The sequence below is a fragment of the Dysidea avara genome, chromosome 3 (genome assembly GCF_963678975.1).
Source record: "Dysidea avara chromosome 3, odDysAvar1.4, whole genome shotgun sequence".
In the NCBI taxonomy this organism is placed as follows: Eukaryota; Metazoa; Porifera; class Demospongiae; order Dictyoceratida; family Dysideidae; genus Dysidea; species Dysidea avara.
Genome location: NC_089274.1, coordinates 46,152,541 through 46,174,970, shown reverse-complemented (window position 1 = coordinate 46,174,970; position 22,430 = coordinate 46,152,541). Strand labels below are relative to the sequence as shown.

General features: G+C 37.2%; 1 protein-coding gene across 1 annotated transcript; it reads left to right on the top strand.

The window, feature by feature from the left end:
* The first annotated feature begins 1,213 nt into the window (after positions 1-1,213).
* LOC136251302 (ephrin type-A receptor 4a-like) lies at positions 1,214-9,705 on the top strand. The gene is made up of 6 exons (XM_066043747.1): positions 1,214-1,488; positions 1,542-1,695; positions 6,712-6,804; positions 6,858-6,971; positions 7,028-7,113; positions 9,463-9,705. The coding sequence occupies exons 1-6, from the start codon at positions 1,361-1,363 to the stop codon at positions 9,662-9,664; spliced, it is 777 nt and encodes a 258-aa protein (XP_065899819.1). The 5' UTR covers positions 1,214-1,360; the 3' UTR covers positions 9,665-9,705.
* Positions 9,706-22,430: the final 12,725 nt, after the last annotated feature.

The following is a 22,430-nucleotide window of genomic DNA, read 5'->3' as shown; positions in this document are numbered from 1 at the left end:
TTTTTGGCATTGGTTCTTGATCCTGCTTTGTATGCTGGTGTAACATAAGCTTGTTTCCACACAGATGGTATGATTCCAGTCCTTAGTGAGGATTGAAATAAGTGTGTTAGCATAGGTGCTATTTCATTGGTAGTGTGGATTGCAGTCTAATGGTAAGTTGCATACATCTGAGGTGAGTAATCTCAATGTTGTCGATTTGTGGATAGTGGAATGGGCCTTTGTGTGGAAAATTTGTTAAGTCTTTGGTAGTAAACACAGTTTGAAATTGATGATTAACTAAGTATTTCTGATTTTTGCTGAGAGTCGAAGACTAAGCTACCAGTTTGAGATTGACTGTTAACAGTTTATGCTTTTCTCCTGTATCTCCAAAAGTATTTTACCATTCATGTTGTCAGAAAATAAGGCATTGGAGAAGATAGATAGTGTGCTACTACTGCTGCTGCTGCTGCCGCCTCATTAAATTGCGTATTTTTGATGAACATCTTTGTATTCCCTCCATTTATTATCACTGTTGTAATGTTTCGAGTCGATGCTTTTTTTCTGATGAGTTTTTTTAGAGAGGCTGACATCCTGGGATGATTTATTTTGTTGTGGATACATATTTACTCGGAATGTGATCACCAATTAGTTTTACAATGTAGGGGCAGGGATGAAGTCAAACAGTCGAGAATTGTGTATGCATGCGTGTGTGTTCATGTGTGTGGTGTGTGTATATAGTGTAGTCTGTCTTCTTCTCTTGCTCACAGAGCTCCACTGAAAATTAGTTTTTGGTTACTGAGTGGATCCCCTGTTCAAAAATTACAATTACAATTAGAATTACAATTATGTATCTGTGTGTGAATCAAAGCAGTGGTACATAGTGATGTTCAATGTTTAGTGATAGCTACTTAGTTCCTGTTGTTGTTTCCTTGCGCTAGAAGCCTACATACTTGCACTGCTCTAGTGTACTCAGCTATATAGTTGGAACCTTGTGATCTGGTGCCAACCAACTGTCCATGTCTTGTGTAGTGTGATGTTGGGGTCTTTATGGAACTTCAGGTTCCATAAGACCAATCAGTTTTCTTTAACACTTTTGTAGTGTTTTGATTTTGTACTAACTACTAATCCAAGATTGTAACAATGTTTTCACATATGGGATCCTTGCTCTAAAGGTAGATCAGTATTACAAAGTTTAATTTGTACTAGTACAAATGACTGTTGGTATTATAGATCTGTTAAGAGCCTAGGCTCTGGAGAGTTTGGAGTTGTCACCCAAGGTGTATTAAGCACTGCCAATGGTGTCTTTGAAGTGGCAATAAAAGCTCTGAATTCAAATGCTAAAGATAAAGACAAAGTACGATTTCTCCAGGAAGCTGCCATAATGTGCCAGTTTGATCATGAGAATGTGATCAAGCTTTATGGTGTAGTGATAGATGCTCCAGAAATGATTGTGTTGGAGTACATGTCTCGTGGAGATCTGAAGAAATTTTTGCATGCATTGCAACCATCGTAAGTACTTTTGTAGCCACTGTACATATATATAAAACTCTGTCATTTTGTAGAAGCGAAGAAACAGAGTATTCAAAATTACCACTATTGTTACTAAAATTCTGCCAGGAAACTGCAGCAGGAATGGCCTACCTTTCTGGTAAACAATTTGTACACAGAGATCTGGCAGCAAGAAATGTTCTTATTTCTGAGAAATACATATGCAAGGTAACACATACCATCTTTTAAATTGATTAATATGTTAAGAGTATATACCAAATGTGACAAAGGGACTACCATGTGACTACCATGTGCAAAATAGCTCAAGTTCTGTTCCTCTATATACTGATATATACAACCATAGATTGCTGCAGGAGCCATACTTTGTTGATTGAAATACTAAACCTAAATCAATTTATAATTCATGAAAAATATGTATTTATTGCAAACTGATTCACCTGAAACCAAAGTCAAACCAACTGTCAAGCAATCTGTCACTCAGCACCTTTCAGCCGTACTATGTACTCTAAAAATAATATTATTGTCGTTTCTGATGTTAAAGACATTCATAGCTTTTGTAAACAGTTATAAAGACTTTACAACTATCTGTAAAGCCCAAAATGGCTAAAATCAACAGTAAGGAACTTACTAAGAGATGAGTATTTCCTGCTTAAAAATAAAGCAACTAACATAGAATTTGCTCTTCCCACTCAACTACAACTTAGCTTGTTTGTGCCCCTACCCTTGCCAGCTCCTGGATCCGCCCCTGTTGCCAACACATAGTTGACCTTGTGATACACTAAACTAACTGTCATGTAGTAGGTTAGACATTGAACTTCTGTACAAATTATGGCGTGGTTGCAAATGCTGTAATTATTACATAAAATTGATTCTTTTCCTACAGCTAATAGGGAAACACTCCAAAAATTCTTGTAGTGGCTTGTAATAGTATCAAGACACACGGTAGTGTGTCGTGCGGCCCAAGAAGCCGGCGCGCCACACCAGTGAGTATATTGACAGGAAGAACGAAAACGTCATTTTCACACCTTTGTATCTCAGTGATCACTTATCCGATTAGAACCAAATTTGTTACACAGTTGCCCGCCAGCCAGGGGAAGCTACATTCCAAATTTGAAGGAAATCGCTCCAGCCATTTCCGAGATACGAACTGACAAAGTTTCGTTTTTTTTTCTTCGTTTTTTTTCTTCTTCGTCTTTTCGCACACTTGCAAAAATTGCTATAACAAGCAAACGCGTACTCCGATCGCCATGAAATTTGGTACACAGAAAGGGAGTCCAAAGGCGAATCCTAGCATCAAATTTGGTACAAATCCGATGAATGGTTCAGGAGTTATGACCGATTATTCGCGTAAAACAAGATCGATTTGTTGTCACGCCTACAGGGTAAACCGCTTCATGAAATGAGTTGAAAATTGCTATGTAGATGGAGTAACCATCGTAGGAGTGCCTTTTGGTGGTTTGAAAGGAATCGAGATAAAGACCACGGAGATATGACACAAAACCCAACCTGTGTCACAATTACGCGATCGATTTTTATGAATAAAAAAGTATTAGTTTTCACGCCTACTAGGCAAACCGCTTAGAGCAATGAGCTGAAAATCGGTGTATAGCTGGAATAATCTTCATAGAAAGTCCTTGCAGTAGTACAGAAGAATCGGATTACAAACCACTGAGTTATGATTCTAAAGCCAACTCCGTGTAGCAAATGCGAGATCGAGATACTCTAATAGAACAGTCACCCTAATAGAGCATTCAGCTAATTTATTTACTCCATTATAGAATTTTATTACATCACAAGTTATTCTGTAGGGAGTTCAGCTGCAAACAGTTAATGTTATAGACAGTTCAGCAAGAAGCAAGTCACCATGTGAAGAGTTAAGCAAATATATCACTATAGAGATTCAGAGCATTACAAGTCACACTGAAGAATGTTCAGCTATAAACAAGTCATGCACCCTGTAGAGAATTCAGCTACAATTAAGTCACTCTCTAGAGAATTCAGCTACACAGAATTCAGCTACACACAAGTCACTGTGGAGAGAGTTCAGCTACAAACAAATTACCCTGTAGAGAGATCAGCTACAAATAAAACACTTTGCAGAGTGTTCAGCTACAACAAATCAACCTTTAGAGTGATCAGCAATGAACAAATCAACACAAATCTACCTGTAGAGAGATAAGCTAGAAACAAATCACTCTGTAGAGAGTTCAGCTACAAAAAATCACCCTGTAGAGACATCAACTAGAAACTAGACACAATGTAAGGAGTTCAGCTACAAGCAATCACCCTGTAGAGAGTTCAGCTAAAACAAATCAGCCTGCAGAGAGATCAGCTACAAACAAATCACCTTATAGAGAGTTCAGCTACAAACAAATTACCCTGTAGAGAGATTGGCTACAAACAAATCAACCTGCAGAGAGATCAGCTACACACAAATCAACTTGTAGAGAGATCAGCTACAAACAAATCACCCTGTAGAGAGATCAGCTAGAAACTAGACACAATGTAAGGAGTTCAGCTACAAGCAAATCACCCTGTAGAGAGTTCAGCTACAAACAAACCAACCTGTAGAGCGATCAGCTAGAAACAAATCACCCTGAAGAGAGGTCAGCTACAAAAAATCATCTTGTAGAGAGATCAACTACAAACAAAACACTTTGCAGAGAGTTCAGCTACAGACAAATCAACCTTTAGAGCGATCAGCAACAAACAAATCAACCTGTAGAGAGATCATCTAGAAACAAATCAACCTGCAGAGAGATCAGCTACAAACAAATCAGCTTGTAGAGAGATCAGTTACACACAAATCAACCTGTAGAGAGATAAGCTAGATACAAATCACCCTGTAGAGAGTTCAGCTAAAACAAATCAATCTGCAGAGAGATCGACTACAAACAAATCACCTTATAGATAGTTCAGCTACAAACAAATTACCTTGTAGAGAGATCGGCTACAAACAAATCACCCTGCAGAGAGACCAGCTACACACAACTCAACTTGTATAGAGATCAGCTACAAACAAATCACCCTGTAGAGAGATCAGCTACAAACTAGACACAATGTAAGGAGTTCATCTACAAACAAATCAACCTGTAGAGCAATCAGCTAGAAACAAATCACCCTGAAGAGAGGTCAGCTATAAAAAAATCACCCTGTAGAGAGAAACAAATCACCCTGAAGCGAGGTCAGCTACAAACAAATCAACTTTTAGAGTGATCAGCAACAAACAAACCAACTTGTAGAGAGATCAGCTACAAATAAATCAACCTGCAGAGAGATCAGCTACAAACAAATCAGCTTGTAGAGAGACCAGTTACACACAAATCAACCTGTAGAGAGATAAGCTAGAAACAAATCACCCTGCAGAGAGTTCAGCTACAAGCAAAACACCCTGTAGAGAGTTCAGCAACAAAGAAACCACCATGTAGAGAGTTCAGCTGCAAACAAATCACCTTATAGAGAGTTAAGCTACAAACAAATTACCCTGTAGAGAGATCGGCTACAAACAAATCAACCTGTAGAGAGATCAGCTAGAAACTAGACACAATGTAAGGAGTTCAGCTACAAGTAAATCAGCCTGTAGAGAGTTCAGCTAAAACAAATCAACCTGCAGAGAGATCAGCTACAAACAAATCACCTTATAGACAGTTCAGCTACAAACAAATTACCCTGTAGAGAGATCGGCTACAAATTAATCAACCTGCAGAGAGATCAGCTACACTTAAATCAACTTGTAGAGGGATTAGCTACAAACAAATCACCCTGTAGAGAGATCAGCTAGAAACTAGACACAATGTAAGCAGTTCAGCTACAAGCAAATCACCGTTTAGTGAGTTCAGCTACAAACAAATCAACCTGCAGTGAGATCACCTACAAAAAAGCACCTTGTACAGAGTTCAGCTACAAACAAATTACCCTGTAGAGAGATCGGCTACAAACAAATCAACCTGTAGAAAGATCAGCTACAAACAAATCAACTTGTAGAGAGATCAGCTACAAACAAATCACCCTGTAGAGAGATCAGCTAGAAACTAGACACAATGTACAAAAAGAAGTGATATCTAATCAAAAACAGCCAAGCTGTAAAAAAAGGTGCGGCCCCCCAAAAAGGCCATGGTGAAAAAAGATGTGAAATCCAAGGTGGCGGCCAAGAAATGGCTGTGATGGTAGGTTAATGGTTAAATTTTAATAACGACAATTCAGGTGAATTTTGTGCCGCTTGGTCTTGGCACCAAATTCACCTGAAATGTTGTTATTAAAATTTAACCATTAACCTACCATCACAGCCATTTCTTGGCCGCCACCTTGGATTTCACATCTTTTTTCACCATGGCCTTTTTTGGGGGCCGCACCTTTTTTTACAGCTTGGCTGTTTTTGATTAGATTATCTTTAAAAGTATGGAAACAGATTTTTAGGTATGACTAATACAGCTTCACATTTATGAAGATTGCCATTTTTCGTAGAAACGTTTAGAGAATTCAATAGCTTATTTGAACAAAAATTACTTCCATACTTTTGTTACAATTATACTTAAGTAGCAGATGATAAATTTTAAGAAGCATGGGACTGAAGCTGAGAGACTAGATCCAAAATTTGTGGAATTGTGCAAATTTGTTCTATTTTTAACTTAAAAGACTATACCGAGTCTTATAGTCAATACTTCTAACTGAAGATAATTTTTAAATATCACAAGCACATCTGATAGAAAAGAGAGTGGAAAACAAGCAGAGATTAATGAAACCATCATTTAGCAAGTGAAGCCATATGAATCAATGTGCCCCTTAAGGAGCTTTTTTGGTTTCTATATAACTGCATTCAATCACTTGTATACAATACAAGCATAGTTGATATCTTATGTACTACACTTAGTACTATGTGCAGAGGTGATTATAATTTTTCAGTAATGGTGTCAGACCAGCTTTATGACTGACCTGACATGGCTGCCAGCCAATCAGCCAGCAACACTATTTGCCTCAAAATACTTGTTTATGTTGTGGTGTACAGTGGCCCCACCTGGTTACTTTAATCTCCTGGTAACAGAACATTGTTATTGTGTCAACTAGAGTAACAATGCAAGTGAGAACCACAGCCTACACCCAACCTTCTCTGGCCTGACAAATGTCAGACCAAACAAGCAAATGGGTGGCAATCTTGCTAATTGGTTGGTAAATGCCCAATGGCCAACTATTATAATCACCCCTGCATGTGTGTGACCTCAACAGATTGCTGATTTTGGAATGTCCCGTGATCTACTTGATGACAACTACTACATCACATCAGGTGGGAAGATACCAGTAAAGTGGACATCTCCTGAGGTACAGAGTATCACATTAACATAAATAGTTTAAAATTTTATCTCTCTACTCAGGCAACACATTACAAAAAGCACTCAACACAAAGTGATGTGTGGAGTTTTGGATGTTTACTGTATGAGATATGGAGTTTGGGACATAAACCATTTGACGAGCTATCAAATATTGAGGTGCAGTATAGATCATATGTAGCTACATATAATTATCCTACTTTATGTAACCAAAGGTAATGGAAAAACTTGACAGAGGCCACAGACTTCCACCTCCTCCTGGTTGCTCACGGACCATGTATAAGTTGATGGTCAAGTGTTGGTAAGTGCATATACATTACATCCATGTAAAAATGAAGTAGAATTCCAGCCATTTCTTAACTGCCACCTTTGATTCTGATATTTCTGTCTTTCTATAACTTACATGGATTTCCCTACATTTTATGTTTCAAATATGCCTAAGGTGGCCTTAAGCTGTTCTGGGGCTTGTTTTTACCAATGTTTCTCTTCTAATAGCAGATATATTGATAATTATAAAAGACAGAAGTTACAATTGTATTGCATTGCAAACTTTATTTGGCTATCTGTTAATAATTTTGTAGTTCTGTAATGTAGACTGCATATTTTCTGGGACTTCTATACTAATACAACACACACTGAATATAAATTGAAAATACTTAGAATTAAATTAGACTTTCATTTGTTAGGTAATAAACTTAAATGACCTGAATGACTGATAACAGCAGCTGAATGAGGTCCCTGGTTCAAAGTGTGGACAATTTCGTTTCAGTACTTTTATACACTTTTATTTCTTGGTGACTGTTCTATTAGATTTCAACCCTGTGGGTTTAAACCAGGTTGATTTTTTCCTTGTAACTCTGCAGCTGACACTGTGACTTCTTTTAAACCACAAAAGGTTTGAGCTGTTATGGTGTTAACCTATACACAAACCAATTTGCAAGTTGTTCCCAAAAGCAGTTACTCTGTAGGCATGACAAAAATCAGTTGTTTTTTGTGTAGATAATCATCCATAACTGTGAATATTTATCAGATTCATACCTAATGTATACCCAATTCAAAGGTACATATTTTTGTATATGCTGGTTTTTGTGCAAAAAGAATATAATAACTTCCAAAACAAAGAAGAAAAATGAATAAATTAAGTGCTCAAGATTCATGAATGCAAAGAAAGCAATTTTGCTATGTGTAATGCCAAAGATGTTGAGCATTTTCACCATAAAATCACTCCATTACTATGGAGTTAAAAAATTATGCCTGAAAACCATACTTTTTTTCCTGTAAATGTATTTGTTCAGTGTGGCATACCATTTTTGACCACACAACATACTGTGTGTCTTAATAGTGTGCATTTACAAACGTGAATGAAATATACATGGATTGGGAGCAAGAACTGTTTTACCATCTGTTAGTATTCCAGTTTTGTCTTTACATATGGTGGAAAGGTTGTAGGGATCACATAAAACCAAGTTGGTGAATCTGGTGATCAATTAACTGGTACCATCAAATACCCAATATAATGATAATCTTAAATCTAGAGTACTTATTGATAAGACTCTTGCTGTTAATTTTTATATTTCAGATCAGGAAAGTTAGCCTAAACCAATGAGGACAGATCAGTGGTAGATACATGGAGTTACAATGGTTTCAGCTGAAACCCCCTCTGAAAATAGTGCGCGTCCCAAATTTATTTACAATTCATGTGGGTAGTAAAATCACCAACTGTTATACATAGTATATTACATTGGGACTTTTTCTGCTTGCCAAACTTCATATTTTTGCCCTAGAAATTACTGAAAATGCCATTACAGCCTTAATTGAAGCATGTTTAAGCGCACCTAAAAATAATTATCAATTTAATGACAACAAGTGCATGCTGTTTTGTTTTAAAACTTTCTGTGAAGGCCTGAATTAGTAAGATTCAACTATGAAACAATGTTGTGAAGTGATTTTTACTGATTCATTTCTAGCTAGTTTAAGCTATACATCTATGTAGCTATAGGCCACTGAGCTATCAAGACTGAGTTAACATTCACACTTCTCAGTCTGGGACCATAGTTATTGAAAACTTCTTGAACCTGAAACCCCCTCTGAAAATTCATAGATCTGCCACTGCAGATGGCTCATTATTCATTACAATCTTACATGCACCTGACTGAGAGTTAGCTGACTGCTCTATTAGGAAATTATCAATCACTACCGTGTCCTCTAACATTGACGTGGGTGTTCAGCCTATTTTGCATGCATGCCTTCCTCTATGTCTAGCAATAAAAGCAAGTTAATTTAGACCAGATTTAGGTGGTGAGACATAACTATGCAGGTGGAGATCTGAAACATAAAGATCAACAATAAGTGGCCTAAGTAAAATCAAGCTCGGGTATATGTATATATACAATACATCCCCAAAATGTCTGCCATATGTTTCTAAAGTGATTAAAAAGTACACAGATTTCTGACTTGAGAGCTGAACAGCTGAAGATTTAAACAAAGAGTAGCAAGTTACAGCATTTTTGTTATACAGAAAGCTAGCCAAAGTTTATTTTAATAACCACCGCAGAACCTATACATACTAGTAGCTATTAATTATAACATGTAGTGAGGTATGCTACATTATAGAGCTATTATTGCAAACAATGTATTTTAAATATTTAAGGCATCCTGATCCAAGATCAAGACCACAGTTTGGACAGATCACAAAGTTACTAGCTGGTAATGGTAACTACTTGTTGGGCTGGTCTGATGAGGATAAACAAGTTGCTGGTGAAGATGGTATGAAGTTTGGAGCTCCTTTGGAATGCACCGAGAACTTGTATTATGATTTGCAGACCACGTATAATCAAAATGTGTCACTGTGATGATGTTCATATAATAAATGAGGGTGATTACACTTATTATAATTCTCCACCTTGATGGCTAGATGGGATTAAATCAGCCAGTTAGCTAGGTATGGTTGTTTAGCTTTTTAAAGTTGCAAAACCATTTCCCCCATGGGCATGTTGTTTGTCATCTCAATCTGGCAGTATTTGTATTTCCTCCTGTGAAATTGACAATAGCAAATGTCACATGTGTTCTGTGTAAAGGAGAAGCATTTTGCACCTTCTTTAGTCCTTCATACACACACAAACACACACACACTACTACATACACATGCACATGTTACACTGCGCACATACCACTACACACATGTACATGACATACACTGGCACACACACTCACATACAGACAGAGTCACAAATGCAAGCTACTCACCATTCAGGGGTATAGGCAGGATTTTCAGAGGTGGCTATATAGTACTACTAATTAAAAGTTACCAGCTGTGGAGGTGTGGGGGATGTAACTGAATCACCTTGAATATATTAATTGATGGTTCAAAATTCATCAAGATTGCTATATGTTTAATTTATGAATTACAGTGTAGTACATTAATGTGATAGTGAATCAGGAAAGAGCTAGCTAGTGGGGTACACGTAAAGACATGAATCCATATGAACTGACAAATATGGAATAACACTTATATATATTGACAATTAAGTGTATCAATGATACATGTCGTACACTCAAGTGTTGCAAATACAGGAGGTCTGTCTATCCCATGGCTAAAACTGCAGACCAGCAGTGTATACAGTAAACTAATACTCAAGCTCTATTATAGAAATGAAGTATACTTGTAACTTGACTGATCAAATAAAGTATATCTCACTCATGTCCCCTATATAGATCCTTTTCTGAGAAATACATTTAAGTTTAATCTCACTATAAATTGTTGTGCTGTACTACATGTTGTTGTACATACTTACTTTTGTGCTGCTGAACCAAATGGAGTGATTAATTGATTCCTGCTGCCATCTGGGAGGTTTCCAGGAACTCCTATGTCACACACACACCCACTCACGTATGCCACTATATGCACACTAGTTAAATACAGTGTATAATATAGTATGTAGTATGTCATACATACATGTGACCTGCAGTCTATGTAACCCATAGGTGGATCTGGGAGATACTGTTAGGGGGCTGAGGAGTGGCAAGAATTCTAGGATAAAACAGTGTTTACTCTAACAAAACTCTTTAGTACACAAGTTATATTCATTTACATAACTTTGGTTCATGGGTATAGTTGGATGAATGAAGAAAATATACATTTTAGAGAGGTGTAGTTGGATGTTGATGTCTTCTGAGAAAATGTTTTAAATTAGACCACCTAGAAGTTTGAATTTAAGAGCAATTCTGATAGTTATTAATTACTTTGACAAAGTATGTACGCTTTGTAAAGCAAGTATCTAACCTAGTCTATTCTGAGATAGATGGTAAAGTGTTATACAAACATAAGGCAGTCTTGCTATAATTAACAAAAATTATCAATTGATGATATTAGTGACTGTTCTATTAGAGTAATGATGCTCATATAGAGATCATTGCACAAAAATCAATCAAATGTATTTGCCTCGATTTCTTCACAGTGTAGCTACAGTTTATAACTACAATGTACATTTATAACTGTTGTATTTTATTTGCTCATTGGCTTTCTGTACTTCAATGCAGTGTGCCAGCTTGTTTTTGGTGTCAATATAGTCCTGTAAGTCCAAGGAAGACAAAAGAAGGGTGCCCCCTTGCCCCCTCCTCAGATCCGCCTATGATGCAACCACATAACTGTGTGTTTACAAATAAAGACTGCTTTAAGTTTCTTACTTTCTCAAACTGATTGTATGTAAACACACACTATGCCAAATTTGAGTATCTACACTTGAGTGGATGGTATTATATATTAATTCTGTTGGTAATATGAATTGAAATGTTGGCATTTATTGTGGAGAAACAGCAAACAGATTTAATAAATGATTATCAAAATGCTTATTTGGTACAGTTATATCAAGAGTTCATAATATTATATGACCTCTTGGTTATATGATCAACACAAAACTCTAGTGCTATTTTTAAGTACCACATTGCTGGAAATCTTTAAGGGCCAAAATATTCTGTTTTGAGATAGAGCAAATATTATTTCGTATATAACTAGCTGAGTTCATGAACATGACATGCAAATGGAAATGATACACTTACAATTGTTAACTCAATTACTGCTAGTCTGAGAGATTTTAAGAAACAGATATGCAAAGATGCACAACAGATTTAGTACATTGCTATTTGCTATATGCATAAGGATAGGTTTTGTCCTTGATACACTGATCCCTACTAATGGCCTATTTTTTAAAAGCTTGAGTACCTACTAAAACAGTCTGAAAAGAACAAGAGGTTGGCTGTTGAATTTGTATGATACCATACCAGTTGCAGTGAGTGATAGTTAGAGTGCGCTTTGCCATATTCTGTTATTTGAACTATAATTATACCTAGTTGTTACCTTCCCATGAGATCATCTGTGTTGATGATTCGTATTCACATAACTTTTATTATAACCAAGCGTTGATGCATATAAGTACTCCTTCCTACCAAGAACAGTACCAGACTACTGTTGGCAGCTGTTGGCAGTGTAAGTTGCCAACTGTTCATCTACATATATACAGTAAAAGACTTGTGGTTGATTTTGCTTTATAGGAGGAAGTAAACTGCATCAGAAGCAGTTATTTAAAATTTATATTTTATTGTTTTTTATGCTACAATAATGGTATGAGAGATTGAGAGCATCTTGTTTTTTTATTCTATTCCCCATGAGAGACTTTACTGAAATTACTGCTGTATGCATATGGGGTAGTTGGAACTTTATTGAACTGGTTTAGATGCTTTTTGACTAGCTACTCACAGACAGTGTGTGGTTTTGAATGGCTCGTTTTCTTCTGACTACCTGCAGCTGTGATCTGATTCTCTGGGGTGCCACAAGGAACTATTCTTGGTTCCCTGTTATTCATTTAACCTCTGTGCTGATGATGTCACTCAGATTATTTCAAATGCTAACTGTTTATAAGTTTGTGTGCTTTCTTCAATTGCAACTACCTAAGTGTGAGGCTCTCTACATCAGTCAACACTAAACATGGACAGACCATTGTAAAGTTGTTTGCAGATGGTAGAGCTACTGAAGTTATACTGTTGTTCACAATCTGCTAAATGCCAGTCATATTGTGCTGTTGTCCTTCCACTTATTCAGTATGGGCGTCCAGTATGGTTACCTCACTACAATAAGATCTCAAACAATTTGAAGTTATTCAGAATTGAGCTGCTCGCTGGATTTGTGGCAGTTGTTTTAACCCTTCCACCTTCACTGTCATCAAATTTTATATGATTTGTTACAACATCATACTTCGATTTCCTTTGATGCGGATCACTTTCAATTGAACTGTCAGTAATAACACTTGATCTCATCCTAGTACACTGGTAATTAAATCTTCAGTGATTTATCCAGATCATTTTTCTTTTTCTCTTTTGTAAATATAGTCTTTTTGTGGAATACGTTGTCTCTGTATGTAGTTTAAATTCATTTTTGTTGGGGATGCCTCCTGTTCTCCCAGTGATTTTTTATTTCACAAATCAAATCTTTGCACCCACAGCCAGAACAAGTATGCGTACATCTCATAATTGTATGTAAAGCAACTTAGTTGCTGTACTAATTACATACTAGGTGGACTGGGACCTTGACTTGGAGCATGAGCAAACAGAATGAACTGAAGATTATCAGAGTAGGGCTCAATACTGCCGATGCCACAATTAATGAGTTCTGTACCTGTTTTTCACCATAACTCCAACCTGTACAATTAGGTCAATATCTCAACAATACCTTTGAATGTTTGACCATATTGTATGGGATGTAGCTATATAGATTGTTAACTAGCTACCATTGCTGAGTAAACATCGTGTAGCAAATAAGATAGCTAGCTTACTTCTCTTTTAACAGATTATATACCCACAAGAGCTTACATTTGTCTGATTACCAGTACTAGACTCTTTTTCACTATAACATTAAAGACCTTCTGGCAGCATTCTACCAATAATTTTCAAGTGATGATCAGCCTGCATGTTATACAGTAACTACACTCAAGACTACATCTTTTAAGCAACAATAATCCATTTCCCTAAAAGGAAAAGCTATAACCAATAATCATATTCAAGGGATTTCCATACATAGCCTATGTATGAACCCATGACCTTAATTGCTGCATTCCTTTGTCACTGGTGTCACGTATGGAAAAGGCACGTGATTACTTGGAGAAGAAGTCCTAGGGACAGTAACAGCATAGTGACGGAGAAGGATATTGCAGTGGAAGCCATTCTGACAATTACCTCTGCCGGTTAGTGATGTTGATTAGCTAATCACTATAGCTACGTACATGTATAACATGTTACCTTGTGCTAGATCAATTTTCATTTCATTTTATAGCAAGCCCTTTGTGAGACTATACGGAATGAAACGTTCACACGAGTTATTTGACGTCAGTTAATTTTAGTACTGCGGTTGCCATTTTTTAGAAAATGCTTAGTTAGGCCACTTGAAATAAATTCTGTTTCCCATCCACTGACCGCCCTCATCTAGTTACCGTCAGCTCCGAGGTCAGTTCTAAATATTCAATTCTTCCATTATTTTCCGGTTGTTCTTACTTTCTGTACAGGCTTAATGAAAGCCATATTGTAACAGTGCCAGTCCATGTGTTAGCAGTGCTACAACAGACATGCCAACTCTCACGCATTAGGCGTGAGTCTCACTCTTTGGCTAGTAATCTCACGCTCTCACGCCTAACCCTCTGTTTCTCACTCTTTCAGCTTAGTTCTTACACATTTCTCACGCCTGATCTGCTTTGTAATTAGCCCTGTGCTTAAAATTGGGCAGACCTGTGGTTATTTTTGTACTTAGAACATTCGACTACCTTTTTTTTTTTTTTTTTTTTTTTTGGTCTTCACTACCAAAAATCCTGGAGCTGCACTTGAATCTGGTCCACACTGCTGGTAGTGTTTGAGGTCTCACTCCTAAAATTATTCAGAGGTTGGCATCTCTGCTACAAGTCGGCACATTAATTTTTGCAACTTAAAAACAAGGTATAGAAAGCTTTTAAGCATGCTATTGTGCAGCTTTTTGTGGTTGTGCCAGGCAAATAATGGCTTGAAAAGCTGTCAATCTTTTAATGGAAATGAACCACCTGCCCTATGAGAATGTGCCTGAGTCCAGGACGGGAAGGAGGAAATTTATTTGGAGTGGTCTTAACTCTTCCTAAATGTCAGTGTGAAAGGTTTTCTGGGTTAGATGCATGCCCATGCCTATCACCCCCAGCAAAAAAGGCAAGTGTGCTGGACACATCTGGAAAAGAGACAACTAAATGTTATCTGATAAACTAATCTGGTGTGGCTTCCCCAATTAAGAGTCTGGCATCACATACTTGTACGGATGGAACGCAATATTGCATCACGCATAACTAAATTCATACTTGTTAACACTAATGTCTTTCCTAGTTGAGAGTAGCGTTGTAAGTGGGTCAGTAGTGTTGACCCGTTTGACCCACTGACCCAAATAGTAATCCGGATGGGACCCGGATCTGATCCGCATGTGACCCGGTTTAATTAAAATAGAGTCAAGCTCCAAGAGCTATATTAAAAGTCCACAAGTTCCACTAGTCAGCCTTACATTTTTTTACACTATAAAAAATTGTCTGCAAGAAGTGAGTAGCTATGTATTTTCAAGTGGGTGTGGCTCCATGTACGTATTATCGAGTGGGGGGTGGCTCCACATAAGTTTACATCCAGCTACAGAATTTCCAGAAGTTAGTTACCTACATTTCAAGTAGCAACACGTATCTAGTGATACATGCATGTCCACAGAGCACAGCTGGTACAATTCTGATATGTGGGCATGGCTCTACATACCCTGCACAGACAGCAAAGCATATTCCTGAATGGTGGGTGTGGCCCCACGTAAGTTTCTTGAGTGTTTACAACTGCATTTCCATCAATACAATCGAGCTTGTTAACTTATAGTCACATGTGATCTCATCCGGGTCAGACCCAGATATTCAGTGAATTGGATAAGACCCACTTGACCCAGACAAAATGTGACCCGGCCCACTTACAACGCTGGTTGAGAGGTCAGCAACAGCATTCTCTTCTATTTAGTGTTCAGATCAGATATCTTCACATTTTGTCTGGCAACAATATAAGTCCAGTTTTGTTGTGAAGTTTTATATTAATTTTTGTCATGCCAACACATACACTATTCTATAATTTGCAAGAATAAAGAGTAGCCTTGAGGGTGTGTCTTGAGAATTGGCACAAGAAAATCAATACACAAACTATAAAACAGTTGAGAAGACACTTCTGTGGTTGTCCCAATGAGTTTCCTCTATAGGCTCACAGTTTTGTTGATGTGCATTGCTACCCAATTTCAAGTAATTAAAAACACTTTTGTATATAGTTCTTCATTTTGTAATTGAAGCATATGTGCTTTTGCTTGTGCTTGAGAGGTGCTTCAAGTACTTCACCCAAGTGCTTGACCCATGGTAGATGAGTGGCCTCCCATTACAAGGCTTTTCAGGTGATGAACAACTGAAAAAACACTGTAGAGTGGATCTCATAGGTTACTATATCTTTTCTAAAAGAGGGAATGTCCCCTACATATGCAAACAACAATAGATAGACTTGAGGTTTTGTCAAAAGAATTTGCACAGTAGAAATTCTACAAAACAGTTCAGAAGATACTTAAAATAATTTTGTGTGTAATATGTAGTTTAAAGCAGTTTGGAAGAATAGTGATTCTGTAACAGTGCATAGCAACATATTGTTAGAGAATTGAAAATAATTATAAAATCCAACATTACAGTAATTTAATAATCATTAATTCTATGTGTATTATTACAAAACAAACACCTATTAGCTATAATAGCATATGTACGTAGCTAGTATGCATACAAAATTACTGTAACAGGTGCCTAATGACTGATAAACAATGTGGCAGGCCTTGTATAGAAGATACCAGAATAATATGTTTTTTCAAGTTGATGGAGGCCAGACTACCATCTTGCCTACTCTTTTTTCATTGGTCAGAAATTTAGGGTCTAGCGAAATTCTGCTGACTAGTTGGTATTTGCAGATAATATCTTCCTGCTGTTCTTGTGAGGAAATTCCTATCATCACAATGTATGAGAAAACTTAGTATGAGTTACGTGTTTATCCACAACCAAGCAATCTGATTGGTTACACCAGGTTCACATAAAGTACATGATGCTAGACAAACCAGACCTAATATCTAAATGAAGTGATGGCCATGCCAGACTATATAAGAGATGGAATGGCTTCCCAGGACCCAATCAACTACCTAACTATTGTCATGTGTTTGGCTAGGTGTTCACCTAAGCCCCACCAAATACTGTAATATCAAAGAGGTGAACATGTATTCACTTTCAATGGTTTTGTACTGGAACAAACATGTGTTTCATGTTGTAAACATATTTGCAATGTCCCTGTTCACCTGAGCCCTGCCAAAAACAATAATATCACAGAGGTGAACGTATATTCACTCTCAATGTTTTTATGTTTCATGTAGTAAACATGTTTGCCTGAATTAATTGTCCATACTAAATATATGGGATATTGTGAAGCCTTATAACTCACTTGTTCTTGGACTGAAACTAACACCAGTGTAAGCAGCCAAGTTTGTCAGTAGAAAGTAGGAAATATCTTCAAATTACATGCTTTTTAGTTGTAGTTTTATTCATGTATATGCCTTGATATTCATCCTAACATTGTTCAAGTAGTCTAGTAAAGGTAGCTTGATTTGTTTACTCAGTTTCTGGTGGCAGTACAATCTGTGTAGCTTTTTTGATAACAACAGATCTGGAGCAGAGGATAAGTACTAATTACTACTCCCAAAAAATAGTACTCCACTGCATAGATAGGACCATAAACAGAGTTTATGGGATGACTCACATAGGGAACCAAAAAACCCCACAAGCAAAATACTTAAAAGTAATAAAAATTCTCCAACTTTTAGGAAACTGCACCATGGGTCAGCAATGACCAGTTCTATAGTTATAGTACCACCAGCAAGGAAATTTTACAGTATGAGATTTCCATGGTTGCATACTAAAACAGGATTTTCACAATTTTATTTTCGTCAAAACAGGATTTTTCATGATTTAATTTTTGACTTGAGCTTTTGCAATTCTCATGGCTGAAGAGATGTTTTGTGTGTTTGAGCTTATGTTGCTATAATAAATATAAATATAGCTAACTCATTACTTTAAGCCAGTGAAGTCAAGCACTTTGCTATGCAGCATGTTGCAGTCAACTATTGATTGTGTCATCAGAGACTGAACTGAAAGCAATCTCGATCACTGCAATCTCGATCACTGCTATCATGACTTTTAGCAGCTGCCATACCATAAATGTGGTATTGCAGTTGCTAACAGTCATGATATGTGGCCAACAATTATTTTGTCCTTTCACCTCACTATCATGAGGGCTCTTGTATTTCTAAATTCAATTCATCATCTCTCCAAATGGAGGATTCCATATATTTTTAGAGATACAGTTGCTAGCCATGAATGCAGCAGCTAATAATGGTGAGACTGTTGGTCATTGAGTTCATTGTCTATGCCATACTGCACTAGCAGGTACATCAACAATGTTACAAATTTTCATGGATTTTACTTTTACAGTTGCTGTGTTTACTGCAAAATCTGTGAAAATTATATACCGTGAAAATTTCCTTGCCTATAATACACCTGTACCTGCATGAATTGTTAGCCATCTTGCTAAGCAATCTATATGCTGCAATGTTTGCAAACAAATACCAGAACATGTGATGAATCCAATAGTAAAGATACAGAGTATAAATACCTAACAATATGGCTGTCTTACTCAGTAGATGCAGGGAGCAATTCAGTGCATGAAACAGGCTTTTGTTTGATTGAAATTCAAAATATGAACAAACAAACAAAAAAAAACTCACTTTCATTTATGAAAAGGATTCTTACAACATGCTGCTTTTATAGATATCGGTGTTAACTGTTCACTCAGGTGTTGTCTGGGACAGCATGGGTGAGACTTACCATAATTCGGATAATTTTCAACTGTAATAAATATTCAAGGTTAGCTACATCCACGAAAATTTAACACACGAATATTAACAAACAGCGAATTTTATTTGACGCGCGGTGTTTATATTGCACATAAGTTATAGCTGGCTACGAACCACAAGGTGCTAAATTACAGAGATGGATTTGTTGAGGTACTTGAAGAGAAAATCTCATGATGGAGGTCTTACTGATCCTACTGGGCCATTGTCTTCCCGTATTCCATTTCAGGCTATCTTACGAGCAAACCGTTTAGTTCAAGCCCCTCAGTGTTCCAGCGGGAAAAAGACACGTGGTTCATATAACAAGTATCAAACAATAATATAATCGAAACAAATATATATGTTAGGGTATATAGCTGTGGTTTACCTGTTCACCTGTGCACTAGGCTCACCCCGCAACAGCATGCAGGCATTGGAAGATATGCTTATTTTCATGGAGTCACAGCAGCAACGTGTTTTTATTCTGCCAAGTTGAAGATTGCCCTGAGTAAACCAACAGTACGATCAATCAGAGATGTTTATTGTAGTGAGGTGAATATCAGGATCAAGCTGGGTGAGAGTGGTGCGTTATGCAGTTTGCCTAAAAAAAGTGTGGATGATCTAAACTAATTGGAGATGACATTGATGACAAAGTACAGCTTTACATTAGAAATGTACAAAAGGGAGGTGGAAATGTTTCTGCTAGAGTTGTTATGGGTGCTGCACAAGGTATTTTAGTATACTATGGTAAGGAAAATCTGGCTGAGTTGGTTAACCAACACTGGGCATATTCACTTCTGAAACAAATGAATTTTGTGTGGCACAAAGCGACTACCTCTAAAAGCAAGTACACTCCTTCTGACTTTGCTGATGTTAAGAAAACGTTTTTGCAGTCTGTAGTAGAGACAGTTGCTATGGAAGAAATTTTGCCACAGCTTTGGGATCAAACAGGTATAAACATTGTTCCCTCATCTTGTTGGACTATGGAAGAAAAAGGTTCAAGGAGAATTGAGCTGGTTGGCTTAAAAGACAAATGCCAGATTGCCGCTGTCTTCTGCTGTACTATAGAAGGCAATTTTCTACCAGTGCAACTAATTTATAAAGGGACTACAAGCAGGTGCCACCCTAAACACAAGTTCCCAGCAGGATGGGGCATAACTCATTCAAAGAAACATTGGTCAAATGAGAACAGTATGATCCAGTACATAAAAATGTCATTTTACCATATGTGAACAGCGTTCAAACAGATGATAGTGAAGCAGCTCTGAAAATTATGGACAACTTTAAAGGTCAAACAACACCATCTGTAACTAGCCTGCTGGAAGAAAATAGCATTCATGTGTGCTTGCCTCTGTCAAATACAACAGACCGATTACAGCCATTGGATGTTGCAGTAAATAAGCCTGCAAAAGAGTTCTATAGACAGAAATTTCAGAAATAGTATTCTCAGCAAGTTTCTCAGCAGATTGACGAGTTAGATGGTTGTGTCATGGCTCTACAACCTGTAGACATGGGTCTTCCCATAATGAGGGAGTTAGGGGCAAAGTGGATAGAGGAGATGGTTAAGTATATCAGTGATAACCCACAATTTGTGGTCAGAGGATTCATCTGTTCTGGGATTTCTTTAGCACTTGATGGGATCAACATTGAGTAGTGATGATGATTATGAAGAAGACGATGACAGTGGTGAAGAGACCAGTGATGAAGAAGAGACCAGTAATGGAGAAGAGGCTAGCGATGAAGATGAGGGTAGTGGTGAGGAAGAAACTGGAGGAAGTATGAACAACACTGAACAGAGCGATGATAATGGAATCATTACTAACTATCAATGGAGATCATACTGAAGCCATTGTTATATCAAGTTGTGATGAGGACTCAAATCCTTAAAGATCAGAGAACTCTCAACAGGCATGTTACTCAATGTTATTGTGTGCCAGTTTATTGTAACATTTGCATTGTTGATTCATTTAATAGTACATGGGTAATTTCTTTATGACATAAAATACAAGTACAGACACAGTACAGTACAGTCACTGTCTTTACTGAGATGGTCACTGCTTGAGTAGCTTCTGCAGCTTCTTGATTTCTTGAGGCTTGCTAGTAAATAATAGCTTGCAGGGGATCTCCACATGTGTGGCAAGTCCACTGAATATCTTCTTGTTCCAGTTATTACACAAGCAATACTCCCTCCTCTCTAAAGAAAAAGTGAACAGACATGAGAAATTTTACGAGGAATGTGTCCAACAATACTGTCATCTTCAATAACTGCTACTGCATATCTGTCACTCTCGTTCATAGGTTATTGCCTACAGGTAAAATTGCCGCCAATTGTAGCAGTCCAGAGTGGCTGATAAACACAGTACCCATGTACACTACAGTTCATCTCAAATGTGGCCATTTTAATTTTGCGTTTCGCGTGTGATGCAGTTTGCACATGACTCATTATGCGTCAGTTAACCAGCTTGACCTTCGCTACTGTTGCTGCCAAGGGTCTGTGCTGTGTTGTGCCTATAGATCATATAATTGTGTAAATAGACAATCGTTGTATTGTTCATTGTGACAATACTTTTGTGGGTACTAGGCACCCACGAAAATTTATTTACACGAAATTTTAATTCGTGAATTTTTCATACACGAAAATTTCCCGATTTATGGTAGACTGTGATAAACATAGATTAATGGGCCAATTGAGTTGCAAAGTCTATTTCATGCAAGCGTTATTGCCATGTGATTTTAAGGCCTTTTCTATCAGGACATATTTTCCGTAACAACTATAGAGGGTAGAATGATCTACATTCTCTAATAGAACAGTCACTCTAATAGAGCAGTCAGAATAATACAATGACAGTGAATACAATAAAAAATGAAACATACTGAGAAAAAATCAAATTTTTGTCTGCCAGCCTTCCTGCCTGACCACAGTCACAAAGCTGGAACCAAACATAGCAGTGCACAGCCACCATTTTGCGCCATAATAGCAAACTCACCACTGGGTAGGGTTGCAATGAGCATATGCTTTCTGCACCTTGTCTTCTATTTTTATCTTCAATCAGGCTGGTTGTCATCTTTGTTGCATGCAATGAAACCATATCGAGGCATTAATTTTCCATGTCAATATTTTTCATGATAGACGCCACAGAATTATTATATCAGATACTAAACACCTGGTAGATACCAATAATACCACAATAGGTCCAAGACCATGCCAATTAACAATCTTGGTTGATTAATAACAATCCAGTGCAGAGACCACACTTCTTAACAATTATGCTACTACTACATTAATTTTATGGTTGTGCCTCACACATTGTGTATCATGCAGATTCATAACTGCCACTTCTAGAGACTGGTGTTGAATAATTAACTTTCTTCCAACAATGTTTCTTAAGTTCAGCCAAAGTTGTTACCAAATAAGGCTAAACTGTATTGGTGATTTGCACACTAGTTGAGTGACTTACACTAATGCCCACATAATACTCTAATACAGCAGTCACCCTAACAGAACAGTCACACGTGTATTGCTAAATGCTATAACAAACAAAAAAACTGAACAAGCAATTTAAGTTATTAATTTAGGGATCCGATAAAAAGTAGAGATGAATGATGCTATTACAGTATAGCTCAGTGGTTTGGCA